This window comes from Scyliorhinus torazame, chromosome 4 (genome assembly GCF_047496885.1).
Source record: "Scyliorhinus torazame isolate Kashiwa2021f chromosome 4, sScyTor2.1, whole genome shotgun sequence".
Taxonomy (NCBI): domain Eukaryota; kingdom Metazoa; phylum Chordata; class Chondrichthyes; order Carcharhiniformes; family Scyliorhinidae; genus Scyliorhinus; species Scyliorhinus torazame.
In genome coordinates this window covers 346,156,358-346,171,423 of record NC_092710.1, presented here as the reverse complement: position 1 = coordinate 346,171,423, position 15,066 = coordinate 346,156,358, and the positions used below count along the sequence as shown (strand labels likewise).

At 48.4% G+C, this 15,066-nt stretch overlaps 1 protein-coding gene across 1 annotated transcript in view; it reads left to right on the top strand.

The window, feature by feature from the left end:
* LOC140411508 (dynein axonemal heavy chain 8-like) overlaps window positions 1-15,066 on the top strand; it is a 2,059,122-nt gene that overhangs the window by 1,430,818 nt on the left and 613,238 nt on the right. The window contains exons 53-54 of the mRNA XM_072500594.1: window positions 2,648-2,790; window positions 11,866-12,000. Coding sequence (XP_072356695.1) covers window positions 2,648-2,790; window positions 11,866-12,000 — 278 coding nt within the window. The remainder of the gene's footprint in view (window positions 1-2,647; window positions 2,791-11,865; window positions 12,001-15,066) is intronic.

Here is a 15,066-nt window from a genome sequence, read left to right as displayed (position 1 = left end):
CCGGTTTCCTCCCACAAGTCCCGAAAGACATGCTTGTTAGGTGAATTGGACATTCTGAATTCTCACTCGGTGGACCCGAACAGGCGCCAGAGTATGGTGACTAGGGGATTTCCACAGTAACTTCATTGCAGTGTTAATGTAAGCACTTGTGACAATAATAGTTATTATTATTATTATTACTTGCCCTTGAAATGAGTGACTTGCTGGGCCAATTCAGAGGGCATCAAGAATCAACCACATGTTGGCCAGATCAGGATGGCAGACTTCCTTCCCCTTCCCCAAAGATGGGTTTTCATGACAATGGTTTTGTGGTCATCATTAGTGTTTTAATTCCGGATTTTTATTGAATTCAAATTTCACCAACTTCTGTGGTTGGATTTGAACACTGGTCCCTGGAGGATTAACCTGGGTCTCTGGATTACTAATCCAGCGGCAATACCACAATGCCATTGCCTTCCCTGTAGTAACTATGGGTGAGATGGTAGCACAGTGGTTTGCACTGTTGCTTCACAGCGCCAGGGTCACAGATTTGATTCCCGCTTGGGTCACTGTCTGTACGGAGTCTGCACATTCTCCCCGTGTCTGCGTGGGTTTCCTCCGGGTGCTCCGGTTTCCTCCCACAAGTCCTGAAAGATGTGTTGTTAGGTGAATTGGACATTCTGAATTCTCCCTCTGTGACCCGAACAGGCGGCGGAATGTGGCGACTAGGGGCTTTTCACAGTAACTTCATTGCAGTGTTAATGTAAGCCTACTTGTGACAATAAAGATGATTTATTTTAATCATTCAGGTATTTTTAAAGGATGTGAGGCAACCCGCCTCCAGCACCCTCCCAGGCGGTGCGTTCCAGACCTTCAGCACCCTCTGGTTAAAAAGGTTTTCCTCAAATCCCACCCCTCATCCTGACCTTGCGTCTCCTCGTAATCAACCCTTCAACTAAGGGGCAGCACGGTAGCACAAGTGGCTGGCACTGTGGCTTCACAGAGGCAGGATCCCAGGTTCGATTTCCCCGCTGGGTCACTGTCTGGGCGGAGTCTGCACGTTCTCCCCGTGTCTGCATGGGTTTCCTCCGGGTGCTCCAGTTTCCTCCCACAGTCCAAAGACGTGCAGGTTAGGTGGATTGGCCATGCGAAAAATTGCCCTTAGTGTCCAAAAAGATTAGGAGGTTTATTAGGTTACAGGGATAAGGTGGAAGTGGGGGCTTAAGTGGGTCGGTGCAGACTCGATGGGCCGAATGACCTCCTTCTGCACTGTATGTTCTATGTTCTATGTAAGGGGAACAGCTGTTGCCTATCCACCCTGTCCATGCTCCTCATAATCTTGTACACCTCGATCAGGTCGCCCCCTCAGTCTTCTCTGCTCCAGCAAAATCAACCCAAGCCTTCCAACCTCCAAATGTATCAATGTACTGAAAAATGAGGTAAGGAAAGTGATCTGAGTAGGACTGGAATCAAGAAATTTCCATATATTCCACAAAGAAGGCTACTTCAACACCTTTATCTGGAGGAAAAGTAGGATATGTTATTCAGTGCAACAAGAGGTTCAGCCAAGCAGAGGAAAGTGGTGGTGGATGGGGATTGTTTGGCCTCCATTTAAGGAAAGAGTGGGAAATTTTCAGACCATCCTTGTAGAGAATGGAGATGTAGAGGGATTGTATAGCCTTGATGGGAAGAAGAGAGTTAAAGCCATAGGAATGGGAGTAGGCCATTCAACCGCTTGAGCCTGTCCCACCATTGAGATCATGGCTGATCTGTGACCTCACGGCCTTTGGCCCATATCACTTAACACCTTTGCTAACAAAATCTATCTATCTCCGATTTAAAATTAACAACTGTTCTCGCTGCAACTGCTGTTTGTGGGAGAGAGTTCCAAACCGCTACCACCCTATGAGTGAAGAAGTTCTTCCTAACATCTCTCCTGAAATGTCAATCTCTAATTTTTAGACTATGCCTCCTAGTTTTATAAATCCAACCAGTGGAAGTAGTTTATCTTTACCTACCCTGTCTTTCCCTGTTAATATCTTGAATACTTCGATCAGATCACTCTTACCCTTCTAAATTCTTACAAAAAGAAACAGGCCAAATTTGTATAATATCTCCTTGTACCTTAACCCCTGTGGTCCAGGTATCATTTTGGTAAACCTACATTGCACTCCCTCCAAGGCCAAAATATCCTTCCTGCGTTGTGGTGCCCAGAGCTGCTCACAGTACTTCAAGTGGGATCTAACCAGGATTATGTGTGGCTGCAACATAACCCATGTCTTTATATTCCAATCCTTCCATTAACCTTTTTGATTATTTTCTGCACTTGTTGGTGGCATTTTAAGGATTTATGCATCTGAACCCCCTCACACCTGCTTCCATTAATGCCATGAAATTGGAAGCTGTTGAAATGACTGAGGGCATTGCCAGTGCAGACAAGATGGGCTGAATGACCTCCTCCTGTGTCATAACAATTCTGTAATTCTGTGAAGAATCATAGATATAGATCAGAGGCTGGCCAAGGGAAGAAAAAGTAAAGGCATGACCGGGAAAATAAATTCAATGGAGAAAGAAATATTTTTGTAATTGCCAAAAGTAATTCAAAACAGGATGGAACTGCAATGTATCTTCCTTCTGTGAACATTAGTCTTGTGTGCTCTTGATTCAGGTGACTGGGAGCACTGGAAAACCTGGGTTCAGGAGTATTTATATCCACCTGACAGTGAGCCAGACTATACTTCAATCCTAGTACCAAATGTTGACAATGTGAGGACCAACTTCCTTGTGGATGTCATAGCTAAACAAAATAAGGTAAGTGCAGAATAGGAGATCTTCATTGTTTCATCAGTAGAGTAGCATTACATGTCCAGAAATCCAGTTCTGGGTCCTCAGTGACTGGGACAAGCTTTGCACACCCTTTAAATACATTTCATGCTGCCTACTGATTACATCATGTAGGCAATCGCCAATACTATTTATGGTACTTACTGTCTGCGGGCCTATCAATGAGTTTGAATCTCAGATAGGGGATGTACAACCTCGCCACAGAAAACAGGAAACAGTGCTGAAGAGACAGATGGATGCAGCAACACTCAGGACAACAAGGTTCACCGACACTGCCATGGAGGTCCTGATCTGGCTGGTGGACATAAAGACAGGGGGGGGCACAAAACCATTCAAACGCCAAACCCAGAAGACCATGGGAAATGTCCCGGAGTATGTCAGTTTAACATCTGGCATATATCTGCCATGTAGAAAAAGTTCAGTGTCCCAACTGGAGTTATCAGGGTAGGAACATTGTTACCTTGATATCTGGTCACATCTTCACTATTAATGGATATGTCCGGGCGACGGGTGAGGGCAACAATGTGGAAGGTGTGCGGCAGCAGTCTATACAGGAAACCCCTCCATGCAGTGCAAATTGGCACCGAGGCTATTTCCGTGAGGCGGCTCAGGCTGTGGGGCTCAGCTCCCAAGAGGGGGTTCGGGGTTTGGGGGCCAATGTGAAATTCCATCTGAGCAGGGGTAAGCTCAGACGTGAGTTCACCGCACACTGCACCATCTCAAGATCATGAGTGCCATCGGCCCGGAGCATGTCCGTTTTGAGGCTATGGATGGCATCGGCCGCGAGCTGGGCATCCTCTGCCATGTGATGTGCTAACTCATGAGGTGTCATCCAGCCCACTCCTTCGTCACCCGGCACGTCCCTGATCCACGGCAGCCACAGCCCATCTCTCCGCCAGCCGCCCAAAATGGTTGAGGTGCAGATTCTTGAGCAGCGGCTCCCTGAAAATAGCCACTACTCCAAATGAGTGTGGTAAACCACGCTATTGCATTGTATGGCATTGTATAGTATTGTGCATGCCTGGGCTTGTCCAGGCTGGCTCTGCCTGTGGCTCCTCCCCTCAGGCTTATGGATAAAGGTGGCAAGTCTCCGCCTCCGACCCAGTCGGGTCCAGAGGCAGGAGGCTTGCTGTTTAATGTATTAAATTGATATACCATCAATAACACACAACGAGTGATGAACATAACTGAGGCTTTAATACACTAAACAGCAAGCCTCCCAGACCACTTCACCCCCTGTTTAAAAAAAATCCGGCGGGGGAGAAGTGGTCTTAAAGTTCGAGTCTGTCGGGGGCCTTGACCTTCCGCCGTGATCGCCTCAGTCCCGGCTGTGGTTTGGGCGCTGGTGTCGAGACCTGCGCGTCCGGGAGCGTGTTGTCTTCTTCTTCTTCACCCAGATATTGAGTCAGCGAAGGGGGGGGCGGTGTATGGGTGGAGGTGGTGGTGCTTGTCGCTGGTGGGCCTGCGGGTGTTAGTTCGTGAGGGAGGTGGGCAGGGATAGGGGAAGACAGTGTAGGGTGGGGGTTGGTGGTGATGGTCGCTGGGAACCTGCAGGTGCCAAATCCCAAAGGAAGACCATGTCCTGCCGCCCGTCCTGCCGTAGGCATATTATAGGTTTGCATGGAGGAGCAGGACCTTCTCGACGAGGGGGTCGGTTTTATGGCTCTTCGCATGAAGAGTCTCGTTGGTGGCTGTACACAGGAGCGACCGGATGGAGTGGAGTGCGTCGAAGAGGACCTCCTGCCAGCGGGAGACTGGGAGACTTCTAGACCGTGGGCCAGAAGGACGGCCTTCCAGACCATCGCGTTCTCCCTTCTCCACCTGTCCGTTGCCCCGGGGGTTATAGCTGGTCGTCCTGCTGGAGGCGATGCCTTTGCTGAGCAGGAACTGACGCAACTCGTTGCTCACAAAGGAGGAGCCCCGATCACTGTGGATGTAGGCGGGGAACCCGAACAGGGTGAAAAGACTGGGCAGGGCCTTGAGGACGGAGGCAGGGGTCATGTCAGAGCAGGGGATGGCGAAGGGGAATCTTGAGTACTCGTCAACGATGTTGAGGAAGTACACGTTACGGTCAGTGGAGGGGAGGGGCCCTTTGAAGTCGATGCTGAGGCGCTCAAAGGGGCGGGAGGCCTTTACCAGGTGTGCTCTGTCTGGCCGATAGAAGTGCGGTTTGCACTCCGCGCAGACCTGGCAGTCCCTGGACACGGACCTGACCTCCTCGATGGAGTAAGGCAGATTGTGAGCCTTGATGAAGTGACAAAAACGGGTGACTCCCCGGGTGACAGAGGTCGTTGTGGAGGGCCCGGAGTCGGTCTACCTGTGCGCTGGAACATGTACCGCGGGAGAGGGCATCTGGGGGCTCATTGAGCTTCCCGGGTCGATACAAGGTATCATAGCTGTAGGTGGAGAGTTCAATCCTCCACCTCAAGATGCCCCACTGTGCATTATCGAACATGAAGGCAACTGACCGTTGGTCAGTGAGGAGAGTGAATCGCCTGCCGGCCAGGTAATGCCTCCAATGTCTCACAGCTTCGACGATGGCTTGGGCTTCCTTTTCAATGGAGGAGTGTCGAATTTCGGAGGCATGCAGGGTACGGGAGAAGAAAGCCACGGGCCTGCCTGCCTGGTTGAGTGTAGCGGCCAGCGCAAAGTCCGACACATCACTCTCCACTTGGAATGGGATGTATGCATCCCAGCATGCATCGTGGCTTTGGCAATATCTGCCTTGATGCGATTGAAGGCCAGTTGGGCCTCAGCCGTCAGGGGAAAATGGTGGATTTGATCAGTGGACGGGCCTTGTCCACATAGTTGGGGACCCACTGGGCATATTACGAGAAGAACCCCAGGCATCTCTTCAGGGCCTTGGGGCAGTGGGGGAGTTGGGAGTACCAGAAGAGGGTCGGGGTCGGGCCCCAGGACTCCGTGTTCCACGACGTGGCCGAGGATGGCTAGGCGGGTTGTGTGGAAGGCACATTTTTCTCGATTATAGGTTAGGTTCAGGAGTTTAGCGGTGTGGAGGAAGTGCCGGAGGTTCTCGTCATGATCCTGCTGGTCATGGCTGCAGATGGTGACATTGTCCAAGTACGGGAACGTGGCCCGCAGCCCGTACTGGTTGATGCACTATCAATTACGACGAGATGAGAGTAGAGAGTAATCGAGGCTTTATTAAGCAGAGATGTGTTGCCTCCTGCAGCTGCTGCCAAAAAGGCTGCAGCTCGGTGAGCACACACATTTATACTCCGCCTACTGGGCGGAGCCAGCAGGCAGGGATCTACCCCCCTACCTGTAGTATAGGAGACCTACCATATTACTTCTCATACACGTAATATATACAAACAGTGGTGACTACCACATTCACCCCCTGTTAAAAAAGAGTCCAGCGGGAGTGGTGGAAAAACTATTTACATGTATGTGAGCATTTTTAAAGTGTACTGTTTGGGGAAAGTTCACAAATTTAGCCGGTCAGGTGCCTTGATCCTCCATTATGAGCGCCGCAGTCCCGGTGGCGATGCAGGCGCCGGCTTGGTCGCCGGGCCTGGAAGATCTAGGGGGGGAATCAGGCCTGGCAGGCTTTTCCAAAGTGCCCTTCTTCCCACAGCCGTTACAAGTTGCGTTCCGTGCCGGGCAGCGTTTCTGGGGTGATTACTCAGGCCGCAGAAGTAGCACCTCGGGCCTCCGGCGTTGGCGGGCCGCTGCGCGGTGCAGGCTTGCGTCGCACAAGGGTCGGTTGATGGCTGCGCCCACGAGGCCCACGAGGGTGCTGCGCGGTCAGAGATGTAGGCCCCCATGTACTGGGAGGCCGCCTCCAGCAAGTTGGAGAGTTGTACTGTCTCTGGGAGGCCGAGTATCCCCCTTCTAGTAATCGCTGGCGGATATAGTTAGAGTTCATGCCCGCGACATAAGCGTCCCTGATCAGCAGCTCCACATGCTGGGTAGCTGATATCACCCGGAAGTCACAGTTGCGGCAGAGTATGCGCAAGGCATGCAGGAATTCTGCAAGTGATTTGTGCATTGCCGTCTTGTGGCGAGGAGGCGCCTAGCATACACCTCGTTAACGGATTTCACGTATTGTCCTTTTAGCAGCGTTATTGCCTCCGCTTACGAGGGGGCGTCCCTGATGAGGAGAAAGACTCTTGGGCTCACCCGTGCGTGGAGGATCTGCTTCTTCTGGAGGTCTGTGAAGTCTTCGGTGAAGGATGCGAGGTACACTTCAAAGCAGCTTAGCCAGTGTTCAAACATTTCTGTAGCGTCGGCTGCCTGTGATCCAGCTCCAAGCGGTCAGGCTTGAGTGATGAGATCATCTTTTGGAGTTTAGTGTCTTAAATTGATACACCATCAATAACACACAACGAGTGATGAACGTAACTGAGGCTTTAATACATTAAACAGCAAGCCTCTGCCTCTGGACCCGAACTGGGTTGGAGGCGGAGACTTGCCACCTTTATACATAAGCCCGAGGAGAGGAGCCACAGGCGGAGCCAGCCTGGACAAGCCCAGGCATGCACAATACTATACAATGCCATACAATGCAATACCATAGTTTACCACAATGAGTGAAAGCTGTAGTGTGAGGCAACCATGTTCCAGACTTTGAGTAGGTCCTAGTAAAATACAGGCACTGCCTGCAAGTAGTTAAGGAGATAACAGGTCTATGAATGGTAGCTGCATGTCATAGTTCAGGCCATGCACCTGGCGGAAAAAATCCATCGCAGGGGATTTGAGGGGCTTGATATAGAGATATCGCTGCAGGGTCTGAAGGTCACTGACACTTGTCTCAAGACAGTCATAGAAGCTGCACAGCCATCAACCAATATACCCTGACTGCTCCTTGACAGGAATGTTTTCCCCCTCATCATTAAAGGTGACCATTTTTGGGCTTAAAAGTTTGGCTGTTCTTGACCAGTCACTTTCACCATCACCACACAAAACCATTGAGTGAAAGTGTTTCCAACAGGATCAGAGGGAGGTGCGCCTCACTCCAGTATAAATTAGCTGAGATCTCTGCAGTTACTATGACTAGTTATTTCAGATGTGGCGGAAACTTGATGGAAGCCACTGACTTGGGAGTCAAGGTTAAATTGATGGCATTTCAGCCTTTACCTCCAATACAGCTGGATGCTTCATCGGGTGACACCAAGCCCAAAGGAGGTATAGTTACTCCTGCCAAGGGCAATTCACTCCAAGATCCCTCACTTCCTCTACCAGGGCCAGGGAGATATATTATGGCACTTTTGCTTTTTCCAAGGCCCTTAATCCCACATACCTTCACTTAACCCCCTTCTCAATCAGGCATGATATCGTTCCTCCTTTCAGGATTCACCAACCAATCACCAATCATAGAAAAGAACTAGTAAAATCATACTGGTCATTGTTGGCAGCTAGTTGCAAATATTGCCCAATATATATGCAGCTTGGGTCATTATTAATAAAGATAAAATGCAATGTTAGTTTGTCTGAGCCCACAGGTGATCCCACTGCAACTATTAAATAAACCAAAGAGAACAAATTTTACTTTATCAGCATCATGCATATTGTTAATTTGATCTGAACATTTCTAACACTGCAGCCGATAATGCTGAAGTTGGTCACTGCTTCAGTCCTCATTAACATGTTCTGCACTTTGCACCATATGAACATGGTCAGAGGAAATTCATATTTGGAGAAAAGATTCAGGGCGGGATTCTACGTTGCCCAACGCCAAAATCGTGTTCAGCGATCGGGCGGGGAATGGGTTCCGACGCCAGTCCACCATGCTCCGCCCTCTCGGAAATGGCGTCATCGCGACGCACGCCGTTGCAATGGTGTTGGCGCAGCACCGGTCGGCCCATCCACGATGCTCCGCCCTTGATGGGCCGAGTTCCCGATGGCGCGGGACACGTGTGCTCACACAAATCTTAAACCCGGTATGGCGGCTGCGGACTGTGTCTCGAATAAGAGGTTATTCTGCAAAATAAAAGCGCATGGGATTGGTGGAAATGTATTGAGATGGATAGAAAACTGGTTGGCAGAGAGGAAACAAAGAGTAGGGATTAATGGGTCCTTTCCAAATTGGCAGGCAGTAACTAGTGGGGTGCCACAGGGATCGGTGCTGGGACCCCAGCTATTCACAATATATATTAATGATTTGGATGAGGGAACAAAATGTAACATCTCAAAGTTTGCAGATGATACCAAGTTAGGCGGGAGGGTGAATTATGACGAGGATGCAGGAATCCTACAGCATGATCTGGACAGGTTGGGCGAGTGGGCTAATCAATGGCAGCTGCAGTATAATTTGGATAAGTGTGAGATTATTCACTTTGAAGCAAAAACAGGAAGGCAGATTACTACCTGAATGGTTGTAAATTGGGAGAGGGGAGTGTACAGTGGGACCTGGGTGTCCTTGTGCACTTTTCGCTGAAGGTAAGCATGCAGCTGCAGTAGGCGGTAAAGGAGACTAATGGTATGTTGGCCTTCATTGCAAGAGGTTTCGAGTATAGAAGCAGGGATGTGTTGCTGCAATTGTACAGGGCCTTGGTGAGGCCACACTTGGAGTATTGTGTGCAGTTTTGGAGTGCAGCGAAGGTTTACCAGACTGATTCCAGGGATGGCGGGACTGTCAGATGAGGAGATATTGACTAGGTTGGGATTGTTCTCGCTGGAGTTCTGAAGAATGTGAGGGGATCTCATAGAGACTTATAAAATTCTAACAGGACTAGACAGGGTAGGTGCAGGGAAGATGTTACCAATGATGGGTGTGTCCAGAACCAGGGGTCACAGCCTGAGGATTCAGGGTAAACTATTTCGGACAGATATAAGGAGACACTTCTTCACACAAAGAGTGGTGAGCCTGTGGAATTCATTACCACAGGAAGTAGTTGATGCTAAAACTTTGAATATATTCAAGAGGCGGCTGGATATAGCACATGGGGAGAATGGGATCAAAGGCTATGGGGAGAAAGCAGGATTAGGCTATTGAGTTGGATGATCAGCCATGATCGTGATGAATGGCAGAGCAGGCTCGGAGGGTCAAAAGGTCTCCTCCTGCTCCTCTCTTCTATGTATCCATGTGTCTATGAATCAATGTGTCCAACACTGCCACACTCGGCCGGGATCCAAGCCGCTGGCTGGGCGGGGGGGGGGGGGGACTGGTGGGGGTGGCCAGGGTTGGGCTGTGGGTTCGTGGATGATGGGTTGGGTCCACGTACGGTCGGCGCCATGTTGTACCCCGTGACCGCTGCAGGTCATCAGCTGTGTGCATCTGCGGCCCGGGACCGTCCATTCTCCAGCTGGTGCTAGCCCTTCACCGGTACCTGAATTGGTGAGGGGTTCGCGCCGATTTTTTCCATGTAAACCTCCCGCAGATTCTCCGTTCGAGCCGGCACTTAGCCGCAGAAACGGAAAGACTGCAATAGAAGCCCCTAAGATCTGAAAAGGTAACTGAAGTTTGGTAATCCCATGATGCATGGTGTTGGAGTAAAGGATACACCTTCAAAGTCAAGTTGGCATGACCGAAGAGCTGGAATTGTGCTGTAAATTGTTGCTTCCGGGTATTTATTTTGTAGTGCGGTGTGTTGGAGCACAGTTTGCCATGAATAGGTTCTTGAAGAAGTGCTTGTTAGGATAATTGGACATTCTGAATTCTCCCTCAGTGCCTCCGAACAGGTGCTGGAGTGTGATGACTAGGGGCTTTCCACAGTAACTTCATTGCAGAATTAATGTAAGCCTACTTGTGACAATAATAAAGAATATAATTATTATTATATTCTTTCAAGCACAGAAAACACCATTTCTATTGTCTCTGATTCCAACATCAAAATCTTAAATGAAGACCATGAAGTAACAGTCATTTGGTAGCACTGAACTTGAATATTGCTGAAAAAAGAGATGTCAAAGTTTTTCATCTTGCACACATTTGGACACTTTGCATAAAAAAACAATTTCTACTGCATGAGAAGAGAATGTGGATGCATAGCTGGATAAACCAGCATTTATTGTCCATGAGAAGGTGGTGGTGAGCTACCTCCTTGAATTACTGCAGACTCTGCGTTGCAGATACACCCACAATGCTGTTGGGAAAAGAGTTCCAAGATTTTGACCCAGTAACAATGAAGCAATGGAGATCTGGTACCAAGTAAGGATATGTCGTTCTGATTGTGAATATCTCATTGTTTCTTCCCAAGAACTCCACAATGGCAATGAGAATGATGAAAGATAAGGGGCGGGATTCTCTGATCCCGCGACGGGTGGGAGAATCACCGGGGGGCCACGCGAATCGTGCCACGTCACTCCTATGCCGGGACTGCGGAGAAGCGGCACCATTGGGGCCGGCGTGGTCGGCGCAGCATCGGTCAGGGCTGCTCTATGCACCCGCCCCCCATACGATTCTCCGCCCGAGCGGCCGTAAACAACAAAACGAGTCCCGCCGGCGCTGTTCTAACCTGTTCTGAGCCGGCGGGACCTCGGCGTTGAAGGGTCGGGTGGCGGCCTGTGGGGGATGAGGGGGGTCTGACCCCGGGGGGGTGGGGCCTCCGATGTGGCCTGGCCCGCGATCGGCGGCCGGCCTCTCTGCTCCAGGCCTCCTTTCTTCCGCACCGGCGCCTGCACTCCGGTGCCATGTTGGGTCGGGGCCGGCGCAGAGAAGGGAGACACCGGGCATGCGGGGAAATCGTGCCGGTGGGACTGCGCATGTGCCGGACCCATTGCGCACGCGCACGTCCCCCAGTGACCATTCCACGGACGGATCAGCTGCTGGAGCAGCATGAACCGCTGTAGCGTCCGGCTGGCCCCCAGGATTGCTGATCCTGGCGCTCTGTTGACGCCGTCGGGAAACGTGACGGCGTTTCCGACGCGTCAACACTTACCCTCAGGATCAGAGAATCCCACCTAAGCAACATTACTTTCAGATGTGAAATATTTGCAAGGTCTTTGTTTGGTTTCTGCAAGGAGCAGAAAGCGACAGTCTCTCAAGTGAACCGGGGTGGGGGGAGAGGGGATGCTTCATTCTGTTTCGGGGTACAAAACCTTCTTTCCATAACAAAAATATTTTTAATATAATTATAGGCAGTGCTTCTGACTGGAGAGCAGGGTACGGCAAAAACAGTAATGATTAAAGGATATTTGAAAAAATATGATCCTGAAGAACATCTGTCCAAGAGTTTGAATTTCTCTTCTGCCACCGAACCCTACATGTTCCAGGTAATATCCAGCTTTATTTTTAAGAGCTTAAAGTGAATTTGATGAATCCAATACCTGAAAGACGTTCTCATCTTTAAAGTTTAAGATTGTTGGAACCTGATGGCCAGTGCGTCCACAATTTCCACCATTATATGCATCTTATACAGCCCTTATGACTAAATAACCTTACGTGCAATTATAATAAATGAACAAATATTCATTGGGAAATTCAGATTTTTGACTGACTGGCAGAACCTGAGAATATTTGTGGTATGGGTGAGTGGAGTGAATAAATGTTTGATGAGAATTGCCTCCTATAGCTCAGGAGTTGGGGAAGTCTATGAAAGAGGAGAGTTATACATTTAGAGCGGCTGCTTGTAAGGAGACAGGGATGAGCTCACTAGGAGTGGATAGAAAGAATCAAGGAGAAATAATCCTTACTTTCATCGGCAATTCCAGAGAAGAATATTTTTCTTCATTTACCTCACAGTCAACATAAAAGTACTCTAGATAGGCATTTCCTATGCCCAGGGAGTCATTGGCCACACATGTGTTGCCACCAAGGGCTGGATTACAAATCAATAACTTTGTTATGTTATGACACCCTGGGTGAGTGTGCGGTCTGTTCCAACCCCACAGACCCAACCTAAGTGAATTAACCAATAATTCTTGTTTTCCAAAGATCTTTCATCCTTGACTGCTCCAATGAGTTACAGACACCAGGTTTATAAGTAAAACATCAACAAACTGTTCATTAATAACAAGAATAAAAGATGAGCATATAATAACAAGACCATGGTCTAATAGTTTACCTACCCCGAAAACCCCGTCCCACCCTCCACCCAGAAAAATCAAGACAGACACACGGTAAGGGTCGGAGAGGATTAAGATAAAAGGGGATTAAGGGGAAAAGTTTGAGATAAATCTTTGCTGCTGCAGTTGTGGCCCCTGGGAATAGGTTTCTTAAAGAGAATCAGGTTGGCGCAGTTCCATCCTTCAATCACAAGAATTCCAGATCAATGCAATTCTGCCTTTCTGCCACCCTGAAATATTACTGGGATTTAAATCAGAATGTTTGCAGGCCATTTGCCTGATTTAGGTACAGGAATTCTAGGCTGTATTATAGAGATTGTTTTTAATCTAGGCTTCAATTTGAGCCCTTTCCAGCCCCTCAGACAGAGAGTTTCCTCTGGAAAAACGGCTTGCACTTTCTTATTCCAGAGACCTCTGTCTGTGTCTTTTAAACCAGAGAGTCTTCATAGGTCTGACTGGCAGCTTCTAAAATCCCCTGGCAGCGAGTGAGAACAGAGATAAAACCTTCAAGTTGCATCAGAGCTGAACTCTTCTTAGAACGGAGGAAAAAATGGAGCTCACCAGATATCCAGATATGGGGCTGATTTAGCACAGTGGGCTAAATATCTGGCTTTTAAAGCAGACCAAGGCAGGCCAGCAGCACGGTTCAATTCCCGTACCAGCCTCCCCGAACAGGTGCCAGAATGTGGTGACTAGGGGCTTTTCACAGTAACTTCATTTGAAGCCTACTTGTGACAATAAGCGATTTTCATTTTTTTCATTTCATATCCCGCCTTTATCCCATAAAATTCTGAATGGCTCCATCAGTCACAAGCCTCAGCAGGAGAAAGTTCAGAATTTCAGATTGGCTGTTTGTCAAGTCTATCAAACTGACATCCCAGGCTCTGCTCCACAACCAAGCAAGTTCTGATTCATCCACTAGTTTGTCTAAAGTCTGTAGTTTAAGCAGGAATCCCAATGGGGCAGCAGCTAACCAGAAGACTGTAGATTCAAGACAGGCAGTTGGACAAGAATTCAAAGGAAAAACAGAACAGACAAACCATATCCTAACAGTAAACCTCTAATAAAAGCTAATCAAATCATAGAATTACAACTGCTACAATAAAACAATGTAATCTTTCACCATCATGGCAAATAACTAACCCTCAATCAACAAATTAAAAATAAATTATCTAGTCCTGATCAGAATGCTTGCTGGTGAAAATTTCTATGTTCCCTATAATGCAACAGCAACTATTCTCCGAAAAAAACCTTCAATTTGCTGTAAAGGGCATTGGGTTGTCTGAAGGTCCAAATGATCAGTTAATTCAAGTATTTTTCTTTCTTTAACTGCAGTTTTCTCCTCACATCTGTGAATGGCAGCATTTTGGGTTGTTTCATTACATTAAAGGTGTTTTATAAATATATGTTGCTGTTGTTAACAGTACAATCTTGGGCTGGATTCTCTGCCCCGCCACGCCACATTTCTGTTTCACCCCTCCAGCGGGATGCTCCGTTATGCCGGCTGGTCAATGCGGTTTCCCATTGTGGGGCAGCCACATGTTGTTGGGAAACCCCCGGGCTGCCGGCAAAACAGAGCATCCCGCTGACGGAGAAGCAGAGGCTGGTTTAGCACAATGGGCTAAACAGCTGGCTTGTAATGCAGAACAAGACCATCAGCGTGTGTTCAATTCCTGTACCGGCCTCCCCGAACAGGCGGCGGAATGTGGCGACGAGGGGCTTTTCACAGTAACTTCATTGAAGCCTACTTGTGACAATAAGTGACTATTATTATTAGAATCCAGCCCCTTATCTTTCAACTTGATTGAATGTGGGTTGAGAGCAATGCTTTAAGCATTAACCAATTAAATCATATGCTTGTCCTGAAAGCTTTAGTTCTTGGAATATTGCCATCACTGACAATCCTACATTTTAATGTTTCCCGAACAGGCGCCGGAATGTGGCGACTAGGGGCTTTTCACAGTAACTTCATTGAAGCCTACTTGTGACAATAAGCGATTTTCATTTCATTTCATTTCATCCCTAGTTTCCCCTAAACCTATCCCAAAGGAGTCAACACCCCTATAACAGTGTCAACAGGGAACCAAAGGACACTGGACAGAAACAAGTGAAGGAATGGCAGACCCTATGACTGCGTACATTGTAATCTGAGATAGCATTTACAAATCATTCACAATTTGATATTTTATCAGGATTATAAAGTGTGCACAAATTCAAAGCAATACTCTCAGAGAGCTGTGATAATATAGCAGAGCAATTGCTTAATGTAAATAT